This window comes from Oncorhynchus mykiss, chromosome 21, assembly GCF_057628025.1.
Source record: "Oncorhynchus mykiss isolate SJ-2025 chromosome 21, ASM5762802v1, whole genome shotgun sequence".
Taxonomy (NCBI): domain Eukaryota; kingdom Metazoa; phylum Chordata; class Actinopteri; order Salmoniformes; family Salmonidae; genus Oncorhynchus; species Oncorhynchus mykiss.
Window position 1 is genome coordinate 2,531,367 of NC_143042.1, and position 22,200 is coordinate 2,553,566.

The 22,200-nt window shown below is 46.8% G+C and overlaps 1 protein-coding gene across 1 annotated transcript in view; it reads left to right on the forward strand.

Moving 5' to 3' along the window:
- The window catches only part of LOC149972942 (calcium-independent phospholipase A2-gamma-like), a 29,740-nt gene that overhangs the window by 1,338 nt on the left and 6,202 nt on the right, over window positions 1-22,200 (forward strand). Inside the window, exons 2-7 of the mRNA XM_090213456.1 lie at window positions 21-1,497; window positions 2,426-2,575; window positions 2,694-2,940; window positions 3,610-3,781; window positions 9,383-9,440; window positions 9,973-10,167. Of these exons, the coding sequence (XP_090069582.1) occupies window positions 340-1,497; window positions 2,426-2,575; window positions 2,694-2,940; window positions 3,610-3,781; window positions 9,383-9,440; window positions 9,973-10,167 (1,980 nt within the window). The 5' untranslated portion in view covers window positions 21-339. The remainder of the gene's footprint in view (window positions 1-20; window positions 1,498-2,425; window positions 2,576-2,693; window positions 2,941-3,609; window positions 3,782-9,382; window positions 9,441-9,972; window positions 10,168-22,200) is intronic.

Here is a 22,200-nt window from a genome sequence, read left to right on the forward strand (position 1 = left end):
TTCTTTCTCTTATATTCTAGGAGGCAGCTTCATTCCTAGATGACCTATGCTGGACCAGAGCCAAGAGGACTGACCCAGTCTCCAGAGGTTGTCCTGACTGACCCAGTCTCCAGAGGTTGTCCTGACTGACCCAGTCTCCAGAGGTTGTCCTGACTGACCCAGTCTCCAGAGGTTGTCCTGACTGACCCAGTCTCCAGAGGTTGTCCTAACTGAACACAGACCACACAAGCGAAGGAGATGACCCATCAAGGCCTATTCCCACATCAGCACTGGCACAAGCAAGGCTGTAGTCCAGTCATACCATTTTAACTCTCTCCTGTCTCTGGTGTGAGCTGACGCATGTCGCGGATCAGGAGCACGCTCAACACTGTTACTAAAGCAGTAAGCGGCAGCGACCTCCTCTCCAAGATATCCCGCCTTAAGCCCAGTGCCGCAGCTGCCCATGCAGAGAAGGTACTGGCCGAAGCGGAGCCTCTGACTCCATCTCCAACCCCGGCAGCTAGTGACCCTTCAGCTGCTGCAATAGACATGAAGCCACCAGAGCAGGATCAGACAGTAGGACAGGACCAGAACAATGGAGAGGAGGGGAAGGAGAATCAGCCACTTCAGCCTTTAGAGAAACCATTCATGGCCAACGTCAAGCCCAAACAGAGCCTCGCTGCGTCAGTGGCTAACTCCGCCGCATCAGTGGCTATATCCACCGCTAGCTCCTCCTCAAGTTTAGAGAAACCCTTCATGGCCAACGTCAAGCCCAAACAGAGCCTTGCTGCGTCAGTGGCTAACTCCGCCGCATCAGTGGCTATATCCACCGCTAGCTCCTCGTCAGCCATTGCCAAGCAGACGTTACAGCTGTTCCAACCAGAGGCCCTGTCCACCAATATGGACGAGACATACAGCACCCTGTCTCAACACGTCAACGACTACTTTGGGAGTTGTAGTAGTCTATCAACAGGAGATGACAAGAAGCCTCACCATATAAATGACAATGCTCAAGCATCCACGTCCTCCAAGCCTGCTCTCAGTCTACGCTATCAGAGTACTAAGAGCGGGGACCACATCCCCGTTTCAGTACCTGTGGCAGCTGAGACCAAGGCTATCCAGGGCAAGGCAGCTACCCCACAACCGACTCCTCCCCTGGAGGAGGTTAGCCCAACCTCGGGTGTTCCCACCCGAGAGAGCCCTGCCACAGATAGTACTTCCTCTGACCCAGTCACCTATACCTCCACCCCTACCCCCACCCTAACACCCTCTAAAAAAGGTGGGTTTGGGCAGTATCTGTCTGACCCTCGTCCCAATGTTCAGGCATTCTTTGGCAGCTATATAGCACCCTTGGTACCTAGTAAGTTCAGAGCTGACCCCAAGAGTGTCACAGCAGCAGTTGAAGAGAAGACCACGGAGGAGGCTGTGAGGAAGCCTGGAGAGAAGATGGAGACTGAGGAGCAGAAGAAGAATGCTGAAGAGGGGGCCAAGAAACTACTGCTGAGCCAGAGAGAGAAGGTACTGAAACTGATTCATATAAATGAATGATTCTCTGCCATGTGAATTAATTAAAATGAACTTTTAATACCCTGTCCGTTTGAAGTGTCTTACCCCCTGTCGGTTTAAAGTGTCTTACCCCCTGTCGGTTTGAAGTGTCTTACCCCCTGTCGGTTTGAAGTGTCTTACCCCCTGTCGGTTTGAAGTGTCTTACCCCCTGTCGGTTTGAAGTGTCTTACCCCCTGTCGGTTTGAAGTGTCTTACCCCCTGTCGGTTTGAAGTGTCTTACCCCCTGTCGGTTTGAAGTGTCTTACCCCCTGTCGGTTTGAAGTGTCTTACCCCCTGTCGGTTTGAAGTGTCTTACCCCCTGTCGGTTTGAAGTGTCTTACCCCCTGTCGGTTTGAAGTGTCTTACCCCCTGTCGGTTTGAAGTGTCTTACCCCCTGTCGGTTTGAAGTGTCTTACCCCCTGTCGGTTTGAAGTGTCTTACCCCCTGTCGGTTTGAAGTGTCTTACCCCCTGTCGGTTTGAAGTGTCTTACCCCCTGTCGGTTTGAAGTGTCTTACCCCCTGTCGGTTTGAAGTGTCTTACCCCCTGTCGGTTTGAAGTGTCTTACCCCCTGTCGGTTTGAAGTGTCTTACCCCCTGTCGGTTTGAAGTGTCTTACCCCCTGTCGGTTTGAAGTGTCTTACCCCCTGTCGGTTTGAAGTGTCTTACCCCCTGTCGGTTTGAAGTGTCTTACCCCCTGTCGGTTTGAAGTGTCTTACCCCCTGTCGGTTTGAAGTGTCTTACCCCCTGTCGGTTTGAAGTGTCTTACCCTGTCAGTTTGAAGTTCATGTTCAATGATCTAGGACAGAGGGAAAACATTACACACAATGATTACCTTATATCTCATTTTGATGTACATTTTTAAAAAAGGATCCTGGGTATGTTCTGTGCCCTCCCATCCCAGATCATAGCCCGGGTGAGTATGGACAACAGGACCAGAGCCTTGGTGCAGGGCATCCAGAAAGCCACAGACATGAATGTCCACACCAGCCGTGTGGAGGAGCTTAGTCTGCATCTTCTGGAGTACCCTGAGACACGCGGCGTGGCCGTCAAGGTGTGGGGCTGTTTTTGTAGACAATGGAAACTTCAGTCCTTGTAGATATACTGTGGGTGTATTTAAATTCATATTTTAGTCATGTAGCGAACCCCCCCCCCCCCCCCCCCCCCCTCAGGAGAGGGTGATCCCGTGCCTGTTGCGTCTGAGGCAGACCAGAGACCCCCGGCTCCAGGCTGCAGTGAGAGAGGCCCTGGCCCTGGTGGGATACACAGACCCTGTGAAGGGCCAGGGTATACGGATCCTGGCCATCGATGGAGGGGGGACCAGGGGACTGGTAGCCCTGCAGACCCTACACAAACTGCAGACACTGACAGGCAAACCCATCTACCAGCTGTTTGACTACATCTGTGGGGTCAGCACAGGTAGGCTGTTTCACCAAGCTCCCTGTATTTTCTACAACATGATATCGGTCCACACTACTAGGGCTGGTTTCCCAGACACAGATCAGGCCTAGTCCTGAGAACATAACCCATTGAGCATTCTTTTTAGGCCAAGACTAGGTTTAATTTATGTCTGAGAACCCAGTCACTTGTGTTTAATGAAAGGCACTTTTCAGTCCAGTCTTAAAATCAAAAAGTCAGGGCCTCCCGAGTGGCGCAGCGCTTGAAGCGTCATCACAGACCGGCTGCGACCGGGAGACCCATGAGGCGACGCACAATTGTCCCAGCATCGTCCGGGTTAGGGGAGGGTTTGGGCCTGGCGCAAACCCTAGCGACTCCTGTGGTGGGCCTGGCGCGTGTACTCTGACACGGTCGCCAGCTGTATGGTGTTTCCTCTGACACGTTGGTTCGGCTGGCTTCCGGGTTAAGCGAGCTGTGTGTCAAGAGGCAGTATGGCTTGGCGGGGTCGTGTTTCGGAGGATGCATGGCTCTCAACCTAAGCCTCTCCCTCTGTACGGGAGTTGCAGCGATGGGACAAGACTGTAACTACCAATTGGATATCACGACTTTGGGGAGGATAATACTTTTTTATAAATCTGAAAGTCCTGTTTGGCACGTGGCATCTTAACACGATGAACCCCTATCCCGCAGGTGCCATCCTGGCCTTCATGTTGGGGGTGTTCCAGATTCCTCTGGATGATTGTGAGGAACTCTACAGGAAGCTGGGTTCTGATGTGTTCAAACAGAACGTCATCGTGGGAACCGTCAAGATGGGCTGGAGCCACGCCTTTTACGACAGCCAGATCTGGGAGAACATCCTCAAGTGAGTACAGGACCCTGCTGCTCCGTCTAGTATACTGTCATGTCAATACCCTGCTGCTCCATCTAAGATACTGTCATGTCAGTACCCTGCTGCTCCGTCTAGTATACTGTCATGTCAATACCCTGCTGTTCCGTCTAGTATACTGTCATGTCAGTACCCTGCAGCTCCGTCTAGTATACTGTCATGTCAGTACCCTGCTGCTCCGTCTAGTATACTGTCATGTCAGTACCCTGCTGCTCCGTCTAGTATACTGTCATGTCAGTACCCTGCTGCTCCGACTAGTATACTGTCATGTCAGTACCCTGCTGCTCCGTCTAGTATACTGTCATGTCAGTACCCTGCTGCTCCATCTAGGATACTGTCATGTCAGTACCCTGCTGCTCCGTCTAGTATACTGTCATGTCAGTACCCTGCTGCTCCGTCTAGGATACTGTCATGTCAGTACCCTGCTGCTCCATCTAGGATACTGTCATGTCAGTACCCTGCTGCTCCGTCTAGTATACTGTCATGTCAGTACCCTGCTGCTCCATCTAGGATACTGTCATGTCAATACCCTGCTGCTCCGTCTAGTATACTGTCATGTCAGTACCCTGCTGCTCCGTCTAGTATACTGTCATGTCAGTACCCTGCTGCTCCGTCTAGTATACTGTCATGTCAGTACCCTGCTGTTCCGTCTAGTATACTGTCATGTCAGTTCCCTGCTGCTCCGTCTAGTATACTGTCATGTCAATACCCTGCTGCTCCATCTAGGATACTGTCATGTCAGTACCCTGCTGCTCCGTCTAGTATACTGTCATGTCAGTACCCTGCTGCTCCGTCTAGTATACTGTCATGTCAATACCCTGCTGCTCCGTCTAGTATACTGTCATGTCAATACCCTGCTGCTCCGTCTAGTATACTGTCATGTCAGTACCCTGCTGCTCCGTCTAGTATACTGTCATGTCAGTACCCTGCTGCTCCGTCTAGTATACTGTCATGTCAGTTCCCTGCTGCTCCGTCTAGTATACTGTCATGTCAGTACCCTGCTGCTCCGTCTAGGATACTGTCATGTCAGTACCCTGCTGCTCCGTCTAGTATACTGTCATGTCAGTACCCTGCTGCTCCGTCTAGTATACTGTCATGTCAGTACCCTGCTGCTCCGTCTAGTATACTGTCATGTCAGTACCCTGCTGCTCCGTCTAGGATACTGTCATGTCAGTACCCTGCTGCTCCGTCTAGTATACTGTCATGTCAGTACCCTGCTGCTCCGTCTAGGATACTGTCATGTCAGTACCCTTTTATGTCAGTTCCCTGCTGCTCCGTCTAGGATACTGTCATGTCAGTACCCTGCTGCTCCGTCTAGTTTACTGTCATGTCAGTACCCTGCTGCTCCGTCTAGTTTACTGTCATGTCAGTACCCTGCTGCTCCGTCTAGTATACTGTCATGTCAGTACCCTGCTGCTCCATCTAGGATACTGTCATGTCAGTACCCTGCTGCTCCGTCTAGTTTACTGTCATGTCAGTACCCTGCTGCTCCGTCTAGTTTACTGTCATGTCAGTACCCTGCTGCTCAGTCTAGTATACTGTCATGTCAGTACCCTGCTGCTCCGTCTAGTTTACTGTCATGTCAATACCCTGCTGCTCCATCTAGGATACTGTCATGTCAGTACCCTGCTGCTCCGTCTAGTATACTGTCATGTCAGTACCCTGCTGCTCCGTCTAGTATACTGTCATGTCAATACCCTGCTGCTCCGTCTAGTATACTGTCATGTCAATACCCTGCTGCTCCGTCTAGTATACTGTCATGTCAGTACCCTGCTGCTCCGACTAGTATACTGTCATGTCAGTACCCTGCTGCTCCATCTAGGATACTGTCATGTCAGTACCCTGCTGCTCCGTCTAGGATACTGTCATGTCAATACCCTGCTGCTCCGTCTAGTATACTGTCATGTCAGTACCCTGCTGCTCCGTCTAGTATACTGTCATGTCAATACCCTGCTGCTCCATATAGGATACTGTCATGTCAGTACCCTGCTGCTCCGTCTAGTATACTGTCATGTCAGTTCCCTGCTGCTCCGTCTAGTATACTGTCATGTTAATACCCTGCTGCTCCATCTAGGATACTGTCATGTCAGTACCCTGCTGCTCCGTCTAGTATACTGTCATGTCAGTACCCTGCTGCTCCGTCTAGTATACTGTCATGTCAATACCCTGCTGCTCCGTCTAGTATACTGTCATGTCAATACCCTGCTGCTCCGTCTAGTATACTGTCATGTCAGTACCCTGCTGCTCCGTCTAGTATACTGTCATGTCAGTACCCTGCTGCTCCGTCTAGTATACTGTCATGTCAGTTCCCTGCTGCTCCGTCTAGTATACTGTCATGTCAGTACCCTGCTGCTCCGTCTAGGATACTGTCATGTCAGTACCCTGCTGCTCCGTCTAGTATACTGTCATGTCAGTACCCTGCTGCTCCGTCTAGTATACTGTCATGTCAGTACCCTGCTGCTCCGTCTAGGATACTGTCATGTCAGTACCCTGCTGCTCCGTCTAGGATACTGTCATGTCAGTACCCTTTTATGTCAGTTCCCTGCTGCTCCGTCTAGGATACTGTCATGTCAGTACCCTGCTGCTCCGTCTAGTTTACTGTCATGTCAGTACCCTGCTGCTCCGTCTAGTTTACTGTCATGTCAGTACCCTGCTGCTCCGTCTAGTATACTGTCATGTCAGTACCCTGCTGCTCCATCTAGGATACTGTCATGTCAGTACCCTGCTGCTCCGTCTAGTTTACTGTCATGTCAGTACCCTGCTGCTCCGTCTAGTTTACTGTCATGTCAGTACCCTGCTGCTCCGTCTAGTATACTGTCATGTCAGTACCCTGCTGCTCCATCTAGGATACTGTCATGTCAGTACCCTGCTGCTCCGTCTAGTTTACTGTCATGTCAGTACCCTGCTGCTCCGTCTAGTTTACTGTCATGTCAGTACCCTGCTGCTCCGTCTAGTATACTGTCATGTCAGTACCCTGCTGCTCCATCTAGGATACTGTCATGTCAGTACCCTGCTGCTCCGTCTAGTATACTGTCATGTCAGTACCCTGCTGCTCCGTCTAGTATACTGTCATGTCAGTACCCTGCTGCTCCGTCTAGTATACTGTCATGTCAGTACCCTGCTGCTCCATCTAGGATACTGTCATGTCAGTACCCTGCTGCTCCGTCTAGTATACTGTCATGTCAGTACCCTGCTGCTCCGTCTAGTATACTGTCATGTCAATACCCTGCTGCTCCGTCTAGTATACTGTCATGTCAGTACCCTGCTGCTCCGTCTAGTATACTGTCATGTCAATACCCTGCTGCTCCGTCTAGTATACTGTCATGTCAGTACCCTGCTGCTCCGTCTAGTATACTGTCATGTCAATACCCTGCTGCTCCGTCTAGTATACTGTCATGTCAGTACCCTGCTGTTCCGTCTAGTATACTGTCATGTCAGTTCCCTGCTGCTCCGTCTAGGATACTGTTATGTCAGTACCCTGCTGCTCCGTCTAGTATACTGTCATGTCAGTACCCTGCTGCTCCGTCTAGTATACTGTCATGTCAGTACCCTGCTGTTCCATCTAGGATACTGTCATGTCAGTACCCTGCTGCTCCGTCTAGTATACTGTCATGTCAGTACCCTGCTGCTCCGTCTAGTATACTGTCATGTCAGTACCCTGCTGCTCCATCTAGGATACTGTCATGTCAGTACCCTGCTGCTCTGTCTAGTATACTGTCATGTCAATACCCTGCTGCTCCGTCTAGTATACTGTCATGTCAGTACCCTGCTGCTCCGTCTAGTATACTGTCATGTCAGTACCCTGCTGCTCCATCTAGGATACTGTCATGTCAGTACCCTGCTGCTCTGTCTAGTATACTGTCATGTCAGTACCCTGCTGCTCCATCTAGGATACTGTCATGTCAATACCCTGCTGCTCCGTCTAGTATACTGTCATGTCAGTACCCTGCTGCTCCATCTAGGATACTGTCATGTCAGTACCCTGCTGCTCCGTCTAGTATACTGTCATGTCAGTACCCTGCTGCTCCGTCTAGTATACTGTCATGTCAGTACCCTGCTGCTGCTGCTCCGTCTAGTATACTGTCATGTCAGTACCCTGCTGCTCCGTCTAGTATACTGTCATGTCAGTACCCTTCTGCTCCATCTAGGATACTGTCATGTCAGTACCCTGCTGCTCCGTCTAGTATACTGTCATGTCAGTACCCTGCTGCTCCGTCTAGTATACTGTCATGTCAGTACCCTGCTGCTCCGTCTAGTATACTGTCATGTCAGTACCCTGCTGCTCCGTCTAGTATACTGTCATGTCAGTACCCTGCTGCTCCGTCTAGGATACTGTCATGTCAGTTCCCTGCTGCTCCGTCTAGGATACTGTCATGTCAGTACCCTGCTGCTCCGTCTAGTATACTGTCATGTCAGTTCCCTGCTGCTCCGTCTAGGATACTGTCATGTCAGTTCCCTGCTGCTCCGTCTAGGATACTGTCATGTCAGTTCCCTGCTGCTCCGTCTAGGATACTGTCATGTCAGTACCCTGCTGCTCCGTCTAGTTTACTGTCATGTCAGTACCCATGTCAGTACCCTGCTGCTCCGTCTAGTATACTGTCATGTCAGTACCCTGCTGCTCCGTCTAGGATACTGTCATGTCAGTACCCTTTTATGTCAGTTCCCTGCTGCTCCGTCTAGGATACTGTCATGTCAGTACCCTGCTGCTCCGTCTAGTATACTGTCATGTCAGTTCCCTGCTGCTCCGTCTAGGATACTGTCATGTCAGTACCCCGCTGCTCCATCTAGGATACTGTCATGTCAGTACCCTGCTGCTCCGTCTAGGATACTGTCATGTCAGTACCCTGCTGCTCCGTCTAGTATACTGTCATGTCAGTACCCTGCTGCTCCGTCTAGTATACTGTCATGTCAGTACCCTGCTGCTCCGTCTAGTATACTGTCATGTCAGTACCCTGCTGCTCCGTCTAGTATACTGTCATGTCAGTACCCTGCTGCTCCGTCTAGTATACTGTCATGTCAGTACCCAGCTGCTCCGTCTAGTATACTGTCATGTCAGTACCCTGCTGCTCCGTCTAGTATACTGTCATGTCAGTACCCTGCTGCTCCGTCTAGTATACTGTCATGTCAGTACCCTGCTGCTCCGTCTAGTATACTGTCATGTCAGTACCCTGCTGCTCCGTCTAGTATACTGTCATGTCAGTACCCTGCTGCTCCGTCTAGTATACTGTCATGTCAGTACCCTGCTGCTCCGTCTAGTATACTGTCATGTCAGTACCCAGCTGCTCCGTCTAGTATACTGTCATGTCAGTACCCTGCTGCTCCGTCTAGTATACTGTCATGTCAGTACCCTGCTGCTCCGTCTAGTATACTGTCATGTCAGTACCCTGCTGCTCCGTCTAGTATACTGTCATGTCAGTACCCTGCTGCTCCGTCTAGTATACTGTCATGTCAGTGGTAAAATATCTTGTCAGTGTAGTCTGACCTATGAAAATCATGTTCTTATTTTGGAGCATGCAAATTTACAGTATAATTTTTTCTGATTTGATAATGAAGTGGTGAATGTTTTGTGTGTAACAGGGAGAGAATGGGAGAAGGCCTCATGGTGGAGACAGCCCGGGATCCAAAATGCCCAAAGGTTAGGTTTGATCTATACAACCCTTTAACAACCATACACTTACACAGGGAACAAAGACTTAATCAAGTCCATATCGACGGGTAGGCTGACGAGTCACCAAAATGATACGTACGCATCGATACGGCTAGATGGCCTGCGTTGTTGCTATGTGACCGTCCAGGATCATAACAATGACAAGAAGCTGCCATGTAGGGAGTCCTAGGCTGCTCGTTTAGTCTCATTGTGTCTTGTTCTTGACACCATGTCTTGTTTTGAGGGGTTTTGACTCATGTCATGTCAATGCTAATGGGGCTAAAATTCGCTAGCTAGCTAATCAACAACTGTAACGGTGCATTTAAGAGACAACAAGTGCTCATTGAAAACATAAATACATTTGCACATTAAACATTGGAGACTAAATATACTTTACATGTTGTTAACAATCTAAGCCAACCCGTCTGTTGTGCACGTTGGTTTTGTTGCTAAACAACCAACCCATCTCTTCTCTCATGAACACGTCTTCATTTAGTTCATGCCTCTGTTCCTCCTCTAGGTGTCAGCAGTGAGCACCATAGTGAACAGGGGTCTGCCTCTGAAGGCCTATGTGTTCAGGAACTACAGCATGCTACCAGGGGTCAGGTCCCACTACATAGGAGACTGTAAACACAAGATGTGGCAGGCCATCAGAGCCTCCTCCGCCGCCCCAGGGTACTTCCAGGAGTATACACTGGGAAAAGACCTGCACCAGGTAACCAATTCATCTATCTCTGTATGTGTAGCTTTAGTACTCTCTCTCTGTTTATCTACCTCAGCCTCTCTCTTTCTCTCTGTTTATCTACATCAACCTCTCTCTGTTTATCTACCTCAACCTCTCTTTCTCTCTGTTTATCTACCTCAACCTCTCTCTCTCTCTGTTTATCTACCTCAACCTCTCTCTCTTTCTCTGTTTATCTACCTCAACCTCTCTCTCTCTCTCTCTCTCTCTGTTTATCTACCTCAGCCTCTCTCTCTTTCTCTGTTTATCTACCTCAGCCTCTCTCTGTTTATCTACCTCAACTTCTATTTCTCTCTGTTTATCTACCTCAACCTGTCTCTCTCTCTGTTTATCTACCTCAACCTGTCTCTCTCTCTGTTTATCTACCTCAACCTCTCTCTTTCTCTGTTTATCTACCTCAGCCTCTCTCTGTTTATCTACCTCAACCTCTCTCTCTTTCTCTGTTTATCTACCTCAACCTCTCTCTCTTTCTCTGTTTATCTACCTCAACCTCTCTCTCTTTCTCTGTTTATCTACCTCAACCTCTCTCTCTTTCTCTGTTTATCTACCTCAACTTCTGTTTATCTACCTCAACCTGTCTCTCTCTCTCTGTTTATCTACCTCAACCTGTCTCTCTCTCTCTGTTTATCTACCTCAACCTGTCTCTCTCTCTCTGTTTATCTACCTCAGCCTCTCTCTGTTTATCTACCTCAACCTCTCTCTCTTTCTCTGTTTATCTACCTCAACCTCTCTCTCTTTCTCTGTTTATCTACCTCAACCTCTCTCTGTTTATCTACCTCAACCTCTCTCTCTTTCTCTCTGTTTATCTACCTCAGCCTCTCTCTGTTTATCTACCTCAACCTCTCTCTTTCTCTCTGTTTATCTACCTCAGCCTCTCTCTGTTTATCTACCTCAACCTCTCTCTCTTTCTCTGTTTATCTACCTCAACCTCTCTCTCTTTCTCTGTTTATCTACCTCAACCTCTCTCTGTTTATCTACCTCAACCTCTCTCTCTTTCTCTCTGTTTATCTACCTCAGCCTCTCTCTGTTTATCTACCTCAACCTCTCTCTCTTTCTCTGTTTATCTACCTCAACCTCTCTCTCTTTCTCTGTTTATCTACCTCAGCCTCTCTCTGTTTATCTACCTCAACCTCTCTCTCTTTCTCTGTTTATCTACCTCAACCTCTCTCTCTTTCTCTGTTTATCTACATCAACCTCTCTCTGTTTATCTACCTCAGCCTCTCTCTGTTTATCTACCTCAACCTCTCTTTCTCTCTGTTTATCTACCTCAACCTCTCTCTCTCTCTGTTTATCTACCTCAACCTCTCTCTCTCTCTGTATCTACCTCAGCCTCTCTGTTTATCTACCTCAACCTCTCTCTGTTTATCTACCTCAACCTCTCTCTCTCTCTCTGTATCTACCTCAGCATCTCTGTTTATCTACCTCAACCTCTCTCTGTTTATCTACCTCAACCTCTCTCTCTCTGTTTATCTACCTCAACCTCTCTCTCTCTCTCTGTTTATCTACCTCAACCTCTCTCTCTCTCTGTTTATCTACCTCAACCTCTCTCTCTCTCTGTTTATCTACCTCAACCTCTCTCTTTCTCTCTGTTTATCTACCTCAGCCTCTCTCTTTCTCTCTGTTTATCTACCTCAACCTCTCCTCTCTCTGTTTATCTACCTCAACCTCTCTCTCTCTCTGTTTATCTACCTCAACCTCTCTCTCTCTCTGTTTATCTACCTCAACCTCTCTCTCTCTCTCTCTATCTACCTCAACCTCTCTCTCTCTCTGTTTATCGACCTCAGCCTCTCTCTTTCTCTATTACCCCTCTCTCTTTGTCTCTATGATCTCTCCCTGACTGTCACTCATTTACCCAACACTTCTCGCAAATCAATACACTTTCAGTACACTTCCTGATAGTCCTCTCCAAGGCCTGAGGCCATTAACTGTAGGGCCGTAGTGTGTGTTTCTGTGTGTTAAATTAGCCCGTTCTCTCAGCTGGAGATCCAGAGAGTAAATGTAGAGCCTCTCTCTCTCTGTTCCATTTCAATTCAATTCAAATTTGAGGGGCGTCATTGTCATGGGAAACATATGGTAACATCACCAAAGTGAAATAAACAATAAAAAATGAACAGTAAACATTACACTCACAAAAGTTCCAAAATAATAAAGACATTTGTCTATATACAGTGTTGTAACGATGTGAAAATAGTTAAAGTACAAAATGGAAAATTAATAATAATAATAATAATAATAATAATCTTGCTGCTGTGATGTCACACTGTGGTATTTCACCCAGTAGATACGGGAGTTTATCAAAATTGGATTTGTTTTGTAATTCTTTGTGGATCTGTGTAATCTGAGGGAAATATGTGTCTCTAATATGGTCATACAGGAGGTTAGGAAGTGCAGCTCAGTTTCCACCTCACTTTGTGGGCAGTGAGCACATAGTCTGTCTTCTCTTGAGATCCATGTCTGCCTACGATGGCCTTTCTCAATAGCAAGGCTATGCTCACTGAGTCTGTACATAAAGCTTTCCTTAAGTTTGGGTCAGTCACAGTGGTCAGGTATTCTGACACTGTGTACTCTCTGTTTAGGGCCAAATAACATTCTAATTTGCTCTGTTTTTTGTAACTTGACACATTGGAAAAAATGATATTTTTGTTTTCTCATGATGTGGTTGGGTCTAATTGTGTTGCTGTCCTGGGGCTCTGTGGGGTCTAATTGTGTTGCTGTCCTGGGGCTCTGTGGGGTCTAATTGTGTTGCTGTCCTGGGGCTCTGTGGGGTCTGTTTGTGTTGCTGTCCTGGAGCTCTGTGGGGTCTGTTTGTGTTTGTGAACAGAACTCTCACTCTCACTTCAAACACGCATATCAAAGACTGAGCCCCCTGTGATGGAGAAGGGTTCCTGTAGGTGCTGCTGTCTGTAGGGGAATGGCAGGACAGTGACTCTTGATGAAAGAGAATATCTGATGTCTAGCCAACCCTCTGTCAGGTTGTACCTCAACAGCCTGTTTGTTTGTCTATTTTCTAGGTAAACAAAATGGTATTTGACCTGTGTAATTTGGACGCCACTCCGTTGACCTGCTTTAGTTTTGTTTGGTTGTAGACTGTACACCTGCGTCAGAGATCAAAAGCTATTTCCTGGATGTTAGTTTGTTTCAGGAAGTAGGAAGTCAGAGCTAAGTGCAAAGCAAGCTCTCTTCTCAGAGCCTTAGAAATCTCCATGGCAACCAGTGAATATTCTATCTACTCGACCAAGTGGGTTTGGGCCTCCCTCCATCTGGGCAGAGCCCTTAGACAGCCGCTCTTTAACCTTTACCCAGAGTCTGAAAGGAGAGGTAGCTGCCTGCCTGCCACACAGCCCCTTTGATCAGGCATTCACAAAGGAGCACAGTGCCCTGCCACACACACTCCAATCATTTATTGATATTTAAACACGCACCGCAGTTTTCTCTACTGAACAATGGACATATTTGGTCGTTTTAATGTGCCAGTAATCATTTGAATCCTTAGCTTGTCACGAGACTTGGCTGTTATCTTGGATGAACCTCCTTTTAATCATTGAACTTCCTGCTTCAACATTTTGATAAGGCGAAGTCCATTTCATGACACAGTGCTTTCATTATCCATAATGTCCCTTTAGCTCCCTGTCCCTTCTCTGACAATGCTACATACTCAGTGGACTGGCCTAACTAATATCTAATTACATAGTCAATAGACTCTTATCACTAATCCCTTTATGTTCTGTTTCATGTATTGTGTGTGTGTGTGTGTGTGTGTGTGTGTGTGTGTGTGGATTAACATGCAAGTAGCAGCTTTAGCTCTTGGCTGAGAAACCGGTTGACAGCTGAACTCCCTCTGCTCTCAGTCAGTCCGGATGGAGACGCCCGCCAGCCCACCAGCCCGTCCATAAAAAATTGGTGTTTTAAAGGGGAATGGAAAGACTAGGCTTTAGAACACCAGCTAACTGCTCTGAGATGTACTCAGACCAGGACCTCTGCATGCATTAACCAGCTAACTGCTCTGAGATGTACTCAGACCATGACCTCTGCATGCATTAACCAGCTAACTGCTCTGAGATGTACTCAGACCAGGACCTCTGCATGCATTAACCAGATAACTGCTCTGAGATGTACTCAGACCAGGACCTCTGCATGCATTAACCAGCTAACTGCTCTGAGATGTACTCAGACCAGGACCTCTGCATGCATTAACCAGATAACTGCTCTGAGATGTACTCAGACCAGGACCTCTGCATGCATTAACCAGATAACTGCTCTGAGATGTACTCAGACCAGGACCTCTGCATGCATTAACCAGATAACTGCTCTGAGATGTACTCAGACCAGGACCTCTGCATGCATTAACCAGATAACTGCTCTGAGATGTACTCAGACCAGGACCTCTGCATGCATTAACCAGCTAACTGCTCTGAGATGTACTCAGACCAGGACCTCTGCATGCATTAACCAGCTAACTGCTCTGAGATGTACTCAGACCAGGACCTCTGCATGCATTAACCAGCTAACTGCTCTGAGATGTACTCAGACCAGGACCTCTGCATGCATTAACCAGATAACTGCTCTGAGATGTACTCAGACCAGGACCTCTGCATGCATTAACCAGCTAACTGCTCTGAGATGTACTCAGACCAGGACCTCTGCATGCATTAACCAGCTAACTGCTCTGAGATGTACTCAGACCAGGACCTCTGCATGCATTAACCAGCTAACTGCTCTGAGATGTACTCAGACCAGGACCTCTGCATGCATTAACCAGCTAACTGCTCTGAGATGTACTCAGACCAGGACCTCTGCATGCATTAACCAGCTAACTGCTCTGAGATGTACTCAGACCAGGACCTCTGCATGCATTAACCAGCTAACTGCTCTGAGATGTACTCAGACCAGGACCTCTGCATGCATTAATCAGCTACATTTGCTGGTGTCAAACCGTATATGAAAACATGATACATATTTTGAAAGCTGAGAAACAGCCCTTTCAAATGACATGACAAATTGGCATCACAGCCATCAAATGGTGTCGTTTTTTCCCCAAACTGCCACACAACTTCCTAATGAAGATGGAGAAAAACTTAAAGCATATTGAGTGTTCCGTGTTCTGTAAGGATGGATCATCTGGAATCAGAATAGTGTTCTGTGTTCTGTAAGGATGGATCATCTGGAATCAGAATAGTGTTCTGTAAGGATGGATCATCTGGAATCAGAATAGTGTTCCGTGTTCTGTAAGGATTGATCATCTGGAATCATAATAGTGTTCCGTGTTCTGTAAAGATGGATCATCTGGAATCAGAATAGTGTTCCGTGTTCTGTAAGGATGGATCATCTGGAATCAGAATAGTGTTCTGTAAGGATGGATCATCTGGAATCAGAATAGTGTTCCGTGTTCTGTAAGGATGGATCATCTGGAATCATAATAGTGTTCCGTGTTCTGTAAGGATGGATCATCTGGAATCAGAATAGTGTTCTGTAAGGATGGATCATCTGGAATCAGAATAGTGTTCTGTAAGGATGGATCATCTGGAATCAGAATAGTGTTCCGTGTTCTGTAAGGATTGATCATCTGGAATCAGAATAGTGTTCCGTGTTCTGTAAGGATGGATCATCTGGAATCAGAATAGTGTTCTGTAAGGATGGATCATCTGGAATCAGAATAGTGTTCCGTGTTCTGTAAGGATGGATCATCTGGAATCAGAATAGTGTTCCGTGTTCTGTAAGGATGGATCATCTGGAATCAGAATAGTGTTCTGTAAGGATGGATCATCTGGAATCAGAATAGTGTTCCGTGTTCTGTAAGGATGGATCATCTGGAATCAGAATAGTGTTCCGTGTTCTGTAAGGATGGATCATCTGGAATCAGAATAGTGTTCTGTAAAGATGGATCATCTGGAATCAGAATAGTGTTCCGTGTTCTGTAAGGATGGATCATCTGGAATCATAATAGTGTTCCGTGTTCTGTAAGGGTGGATCATCTGGAATCAGAATAGTGTTCCGTGTTCTGTAAGGATGGATCATCTTCTAGGTGTTAGCGGGGTGAACAGGCCGTGGCTCGGGTGGCTGAGGTTCTTGATGATCTTCTAGGTGTTAGCGGGGTGAACAGGCCGTGGCTCGGGTGGCTGAGGTCCTTGATGATCTTCTAGATGTTAGCGGGGTGAACAGGCCGTGGCTCGGGTGGCTGAGGTCCTTGATGATCTTCTAGATGTTAGCGGGGTGAACAGGTTGTGGCTCGGGTGGCTGAGGTCCTTGATGATCTTCTAGATGTTAGCGGGGTGAACAGGTTGTGGCTCGGGAGGCTGAGGTCCTTGATGATCTTCTAGGTGTTAGTGGGGTGAACAGGCCGTGGCTCGGGTGGCTGAGGTCCTTGATGGTCTTCTAGGTGTTAGCGGGGTGAACAGGCCGTGGCTCGGGTGGCTGAGGTCCTTGATGATCTTCTAGGTGTTAGCGGGGTGAACAGGCCGTGGCTCGGGTGGCTGAGGTCCTTGAGGATCTTCTAGGTGTTAGCGGGGTGAACAGGCCGTGGCTCGGGTGGCTGAGGTCCTTGAGGATCTTCTAGATGTTAGTGGGGTGAACAGGCCGTGGCTCGGGAGGCTGAGGTCCTTGATGATCTTCTAGATGTTAGCGGGGTGAACAGGCCGTGGCTCGGGAGGCTGAGGTCCTTGAGGATCTTCTTGTCCTTCATGTGACACCGGGTGCTGTAGATGTCCTGGAGGGCAGGCAGTGAGCCCCCGGTTAATGCGTTGGGCTTACCACACCACCTGCTACGGTTGTATAGTACTGGTTCTATAGTAGAGTCATGGTGAACTAATACACAGTGATCTGGTATATTTAAACATGTAGCTAGTCTGGCTGGGTTGTATAGTACTGGTTCTATAGTAGAGTCATGGTGAACTAATACACAGTGATCTGGTATATTTAAACATGTAGCTAGTCTGGCTCGGCCATGTGCTGCAGTTTAGTTCACTGGTGTTTGTTTTACTGGCATGAATGTTGTTCCATCATAAATACACTGACAGAGAGGATACGTCCCAAATGCCACCCTATTCTCTATATAGTGCAGTACTTTTGACCATAACCCTATAGTAGTGCACTACATAGGGAATAGGGTGCTATTTGTGGGACACCCAGAGTCTAGAGGGGAGATGAGCAGAGCGTGGCTCCCAGTTCGACCTCCCCAGTGTTCAAGAGGAAATGGGACAGAAAATGTGATCTCTTCTGCCTCAGCTGAATGCAACATGTCCTCCCTCCCAGTCCCGGTCATCTGCCCATCTGGACACAGCTAAACAATGAGACTAGAGCCAGTACATCCATTTTGTGCTAGTGTTGTGTTAGGATATCGTGCATGAAGAGAAGCTGAGAAGCCTCAGTCAGGGACTCTCAGGCTGGATTTAAATGAGCAGGTTTGTTTGTTATAGCTAAATGACCTGCTGTTATGGGGATTTAAATGAGCAGGTTTGTTTGTTATAGCTAGATAAATTACCTGCTGTTATGGGGATTTAAATGAGCAGGTTTGTTTGTTATAGCTAGCTAAATGACCTGCTGTTATGGGGATTTAAATGAGCAGGTTTGTTTGTTATAGCTAAATGACCTGCTGTTATGGGGATTTAAATGAGCAGGTTTGTTTGTTATAGCTAAATGACCTGCTGTTATGGGGATTTAAATGAGCAGGTTTGTTTGTTATAGCTAAATGACCTGCTGTTATGGGGATTTAAATGAGCAGGTTTGTTTGTTATAGCTAAATGACCTGCTGTTATGGGGATTTAAATGAGCAGGTTTGTTTGTTATAGCTAGCTAAATGACCTGCTGTTATGGGGATTTAAATGAGCAGGTTTGTTTGTTATAGCTAAATGACCTGCTGTTATGGGGATTTAAATGAGCAGGTTTGTTTGTTATAGCTAGCTAAATGACCTGCTGTTATGGGGATTTAAATGAGCAGGTTTGTTTGTTATAGCTAGATAAATTACCTGCTGTTGTAATGGGGATTTCATTCCAAGCTCATGGCCAAATTATCTTACTTGTGAAATTATGACATTGCCTTTTTCTTTGTATAAGTAAACTGAAATTCCAATTCCAATTTCCTTGTTGAAAACATGAGAATTTAATCGTTTTTTTAGTTTAGTTTAGTTGATATGCTTGAAGTCATAAAGAGCGCAATGCTTGACGCACAACGAAGAGCTGCTGGCAAAACGCACGAAAGTGCTGTTTGAATGAATGTTTACGTGCCTGCCTCTGCCTACCACCGCTCAGTCAGATACTTGTATGCTTGTATGCTCAGTCAGATTATATGCAACACAGGACAAGCTAAATAATATCTAGTAATATCATCAACCATGTGTAGTTAATTAGTGATTATGATTGATTGTTTTTTATAAGATAAGTTTAATGCTAGCTAGCAACTTACCTTGGCTTACTGCATTTGCGTAACAGTCTCCTTGTGGAGTGCAACGAGAGAGAGGCAGGTCGTTATTGCGTTGGACTAGTTAACTGTAAGGTTGCAAGATTGGATCCCCCGAGCCGACAAGGTGAAAATCTGTCTTTCTGCCCCTGAACGAGGCAGTTAACCCACCATTCCTAGGCCGTCATTGAAAATAAGAATGTGTTCTTAACTGACTTGTCTAGTTAAATAAAGGTGTAAAAAAAGATATTTAAAAAATTCTGCAAATCGGCGCCCAAAAATACCGATTTCCGATTGTTATGAAAACTTGAAATCGGCCATTCCGATTAATCGGTCGACCTCTACTAACAGGTATAACTAACAAAGAAAGAAATAAACAGGGAGGGCCAATAGTGTTCTCTCTCTGTAAGTGTGTGGCTGGAACTATAGTCAGTCAATATCAACATTCTCTCAAACTTCCTAGACATTCAGACATCCTGTGTTTGCTCTCCCTTGTCAACATATTTTCTCTCTCTGTCTCTCTCTCTGTCTGTCTCTGTCTCTCTCTCTCTCTCTCTAAGTCTCTGTCTGTGTCTGTCTCTCTCTCTCTCTGTCTCCCACATGGATAGAGACATCTTTATATATGTTTCATTGTGGTGTCAGTGAGTGCACAGGCAGCGCCATCGAGGCCATCTCCATTTTGAAGCAGTCCATTTTCTTCTTCTACTACATCTATGATTTAGCAAACAAACTGAAAATGTGCCCACCTAGTGTTTGCTCATCGGTATAATTCATTCGCTGGTCCCTCCTGATGACCCGGATGGAATAATGTGATCCTTCCTTAACCCATAGGAAGTCCCATCCAGACTTCTTTAAAATTGTGGAAGCCCGCAATGGCCATGCCAACACAGGTTTTATCCATCTAGAGTCCTAACTAACTCTAAGAAGGTACCAGAACAAAGCTTGGTTGTTATTTTGACAGAGGCACTGAACTGTGGTTCCACAGAACTTCCTTCACAGCTTGTTTCCTTCAGCATGTTAGTTTGCCAGGGACATACTGCATCATGATAACATAAAGACCAGTGATCTGGTCACACTGTACCAGGGACATACTGCATCATAACATAAAGACCAGTGATCTGGTCACAGTTTAATTGCAGCCAGGCAAGGTTTTATTTGGCTAGTTCAGTGTTTAATCATGAGGCCTGCAGCGAAGTGTCCAGATGCATTAAGGTGCCATGAAATCTCTGCTTAGTCACGATGATGCACAGCAGGAGAATCACGTTGGCTTGTTGGTTAACAGGTCTCAAGAGCCTGAGGAACAAAAAAATAATCACCTGATTAAAAACAAGTTAGCACTGAGAATTGTCTTGTAATATGTTCACTATCACTGTTGACTGTGACATTTCCTCTAGTTTGAAAGCCCAAATAGTGAGACTTTCATGTAAGTTTTTAGAAGAGGCAGTGCTGAACATAACGCCATGGCAACACTGGAGACTCACTGTCTTGTTTCTCTTCAGTGTTTTTAGAAGAGGCAGTGCTGAACATAACGCCATGGCAACACTGGAGACTCATTGTCTTGTTTCTCTTCAGTGTCTCTGTAGTGAGAAGCCAGTGAGGTTGTTGAGAGAGAGGCTTAGCCCAGAGAGCTGTTGTAGCTCTGACCCCCACAGAGTGGAAACGACCTTTGACCTGCAGTCAGCAGGGGTCAAGGCCTTATTGTGAGCCACACTCTCTCCCACAGTTCACCATGAGTAGATCATTGTTTTAGCAGTTTAATCCTATCCAAACAGCCCAGTTAGAAAACCCTTCACCCAGTGTGCGTTCCAAACTACACCCTATTCCCTACGTAGTGCATTACTTATTACCAGGGCCCATAGGGCTCTCAGAAGTAGTGCACTATATAGGAAATAGGGTGCCATTTTGGACGCAGACTTAGTGGATGAAGTCCAAGAGTAAGTGGACTTGGAGAGGGTAGCTAAGAGGGAGAGAGGGAAGACATAACTTAAAAAGACTAAACCTGGCTTTGCCAAGACGAGGTCACTGCTCAGCTAGTGTCTGGAGCACATAGAGTAGCCTGACACACACACTCTCAAGTAAGTGTGTGTGTGTGTGTGTGTGTGTGTGTGAGAGAGAGAGAGCCCTTACTTACCCTCTGTGTCTGGCTAATCTTGTCTGTCTGCAGCCGCTGACATTCACAACTGCTTCTGGAAATGAGACTTGAATAATTAATTGCACCGTATCAAAGCCTCTTTCTACTGTGGAGCACCGACTCTGTTGAGGTGATTGTACAACATTGAGGTAATTGAGCTATCCTACCCTGTATGGGTAATACACTGTTTCCCTTTTGTTGGGCTGGTCAGAAAGACATTTCTACCATACGTTTAACTCCTTGTTATTCAGACCACTATCACACTACAGGCAAGCAGACTCTGGTCTGGTCTATTCATCTCTGGGATGTATTAGACTGTGTACCACTCCTCACCAGCCCTGGAGGGGTTGATAGGGACGTGTTTCCACAAGCTTGGTGGGCCAGTAGAACAGCCTCGTAGTCCCAGGTCAGGAAGCTTAAACAGGCCTGGTGTTTAGATGCAGAGCACCATTGATCAGGGCCTGGTGTTTAGATACAGAGCAGTATTGATCAGGGCCTGGTGTTTAGATACAGAGCAGTATTGATCAGGGCCTGGTGTTTAGATACAGAGCAGCATTGATCAGGGCCTGGTGTTTAGATACAGAGCAGTATTGATCAGGGCCTGGTGTTTAGATACAGAGCAGTATTGATCAGGGCCTGGTGTTTAGATACAGAGCAGCATTGATCAGGGCCTGGTGTTTAGATGCAGAGCAGCATTGATTAGGGCCTGGTGTTTAGATACAGAGCAGTATTGATCAGGGCCTGGTGTTTAGATACAGAGCAGTATTGATCAGGGCCTGGTGTTTAGATACAGAGCAGCATTGATCAGGGCCTGGTGTTTAGATACAGAGCAGTTTTGATCAGGGCCTGGTGTTTAGATGCAGAGCAGCACTGACATGGTGATTTACTGTGTTCTACCTCAGACATTATGTACTAGGACATGGTGATTTACTGTGTTCTACCTCAGACATGATGTACTAGGACATGGTGGTGATTTACTGTGTTCTACCTCAGACATTATGTACTAGGACATGGTGATTTACTGTGTTCTACCTCAGGCATTATGTACTAGGACATGATGATTTACTGTGTTCTACCTCAGGCATTATGTACTAGGACATGGTGATTTACTGTGTTCTACCTCAGGCATTATGTACTAGGACATGGTGGTGATTTACTGTGTTCTACCTCAGGCATTATGTACTAGGACATGGTGATTTACTGTGTTCTACCTCGGACATTATGTACTAGGACATGGTGGTGATTTACTGTGTTCTACCTCAGGCATTATGTACTAGGACATGGTGGTGATTTACTGTGTTCTACCTCAGGCATTATGTACTAGGACATGGTGGTGATTTACTGTGTTCTACCTCAGGCATTATGTACTAGGACATGGTGATTTACTGTGTTCTACTTCAGACATTATGTACTAGGACATGGTGGTGATTTACTGTGTTCTACCTCAGACATGATGTACTAGGACATGGTGGTGATTTACTGT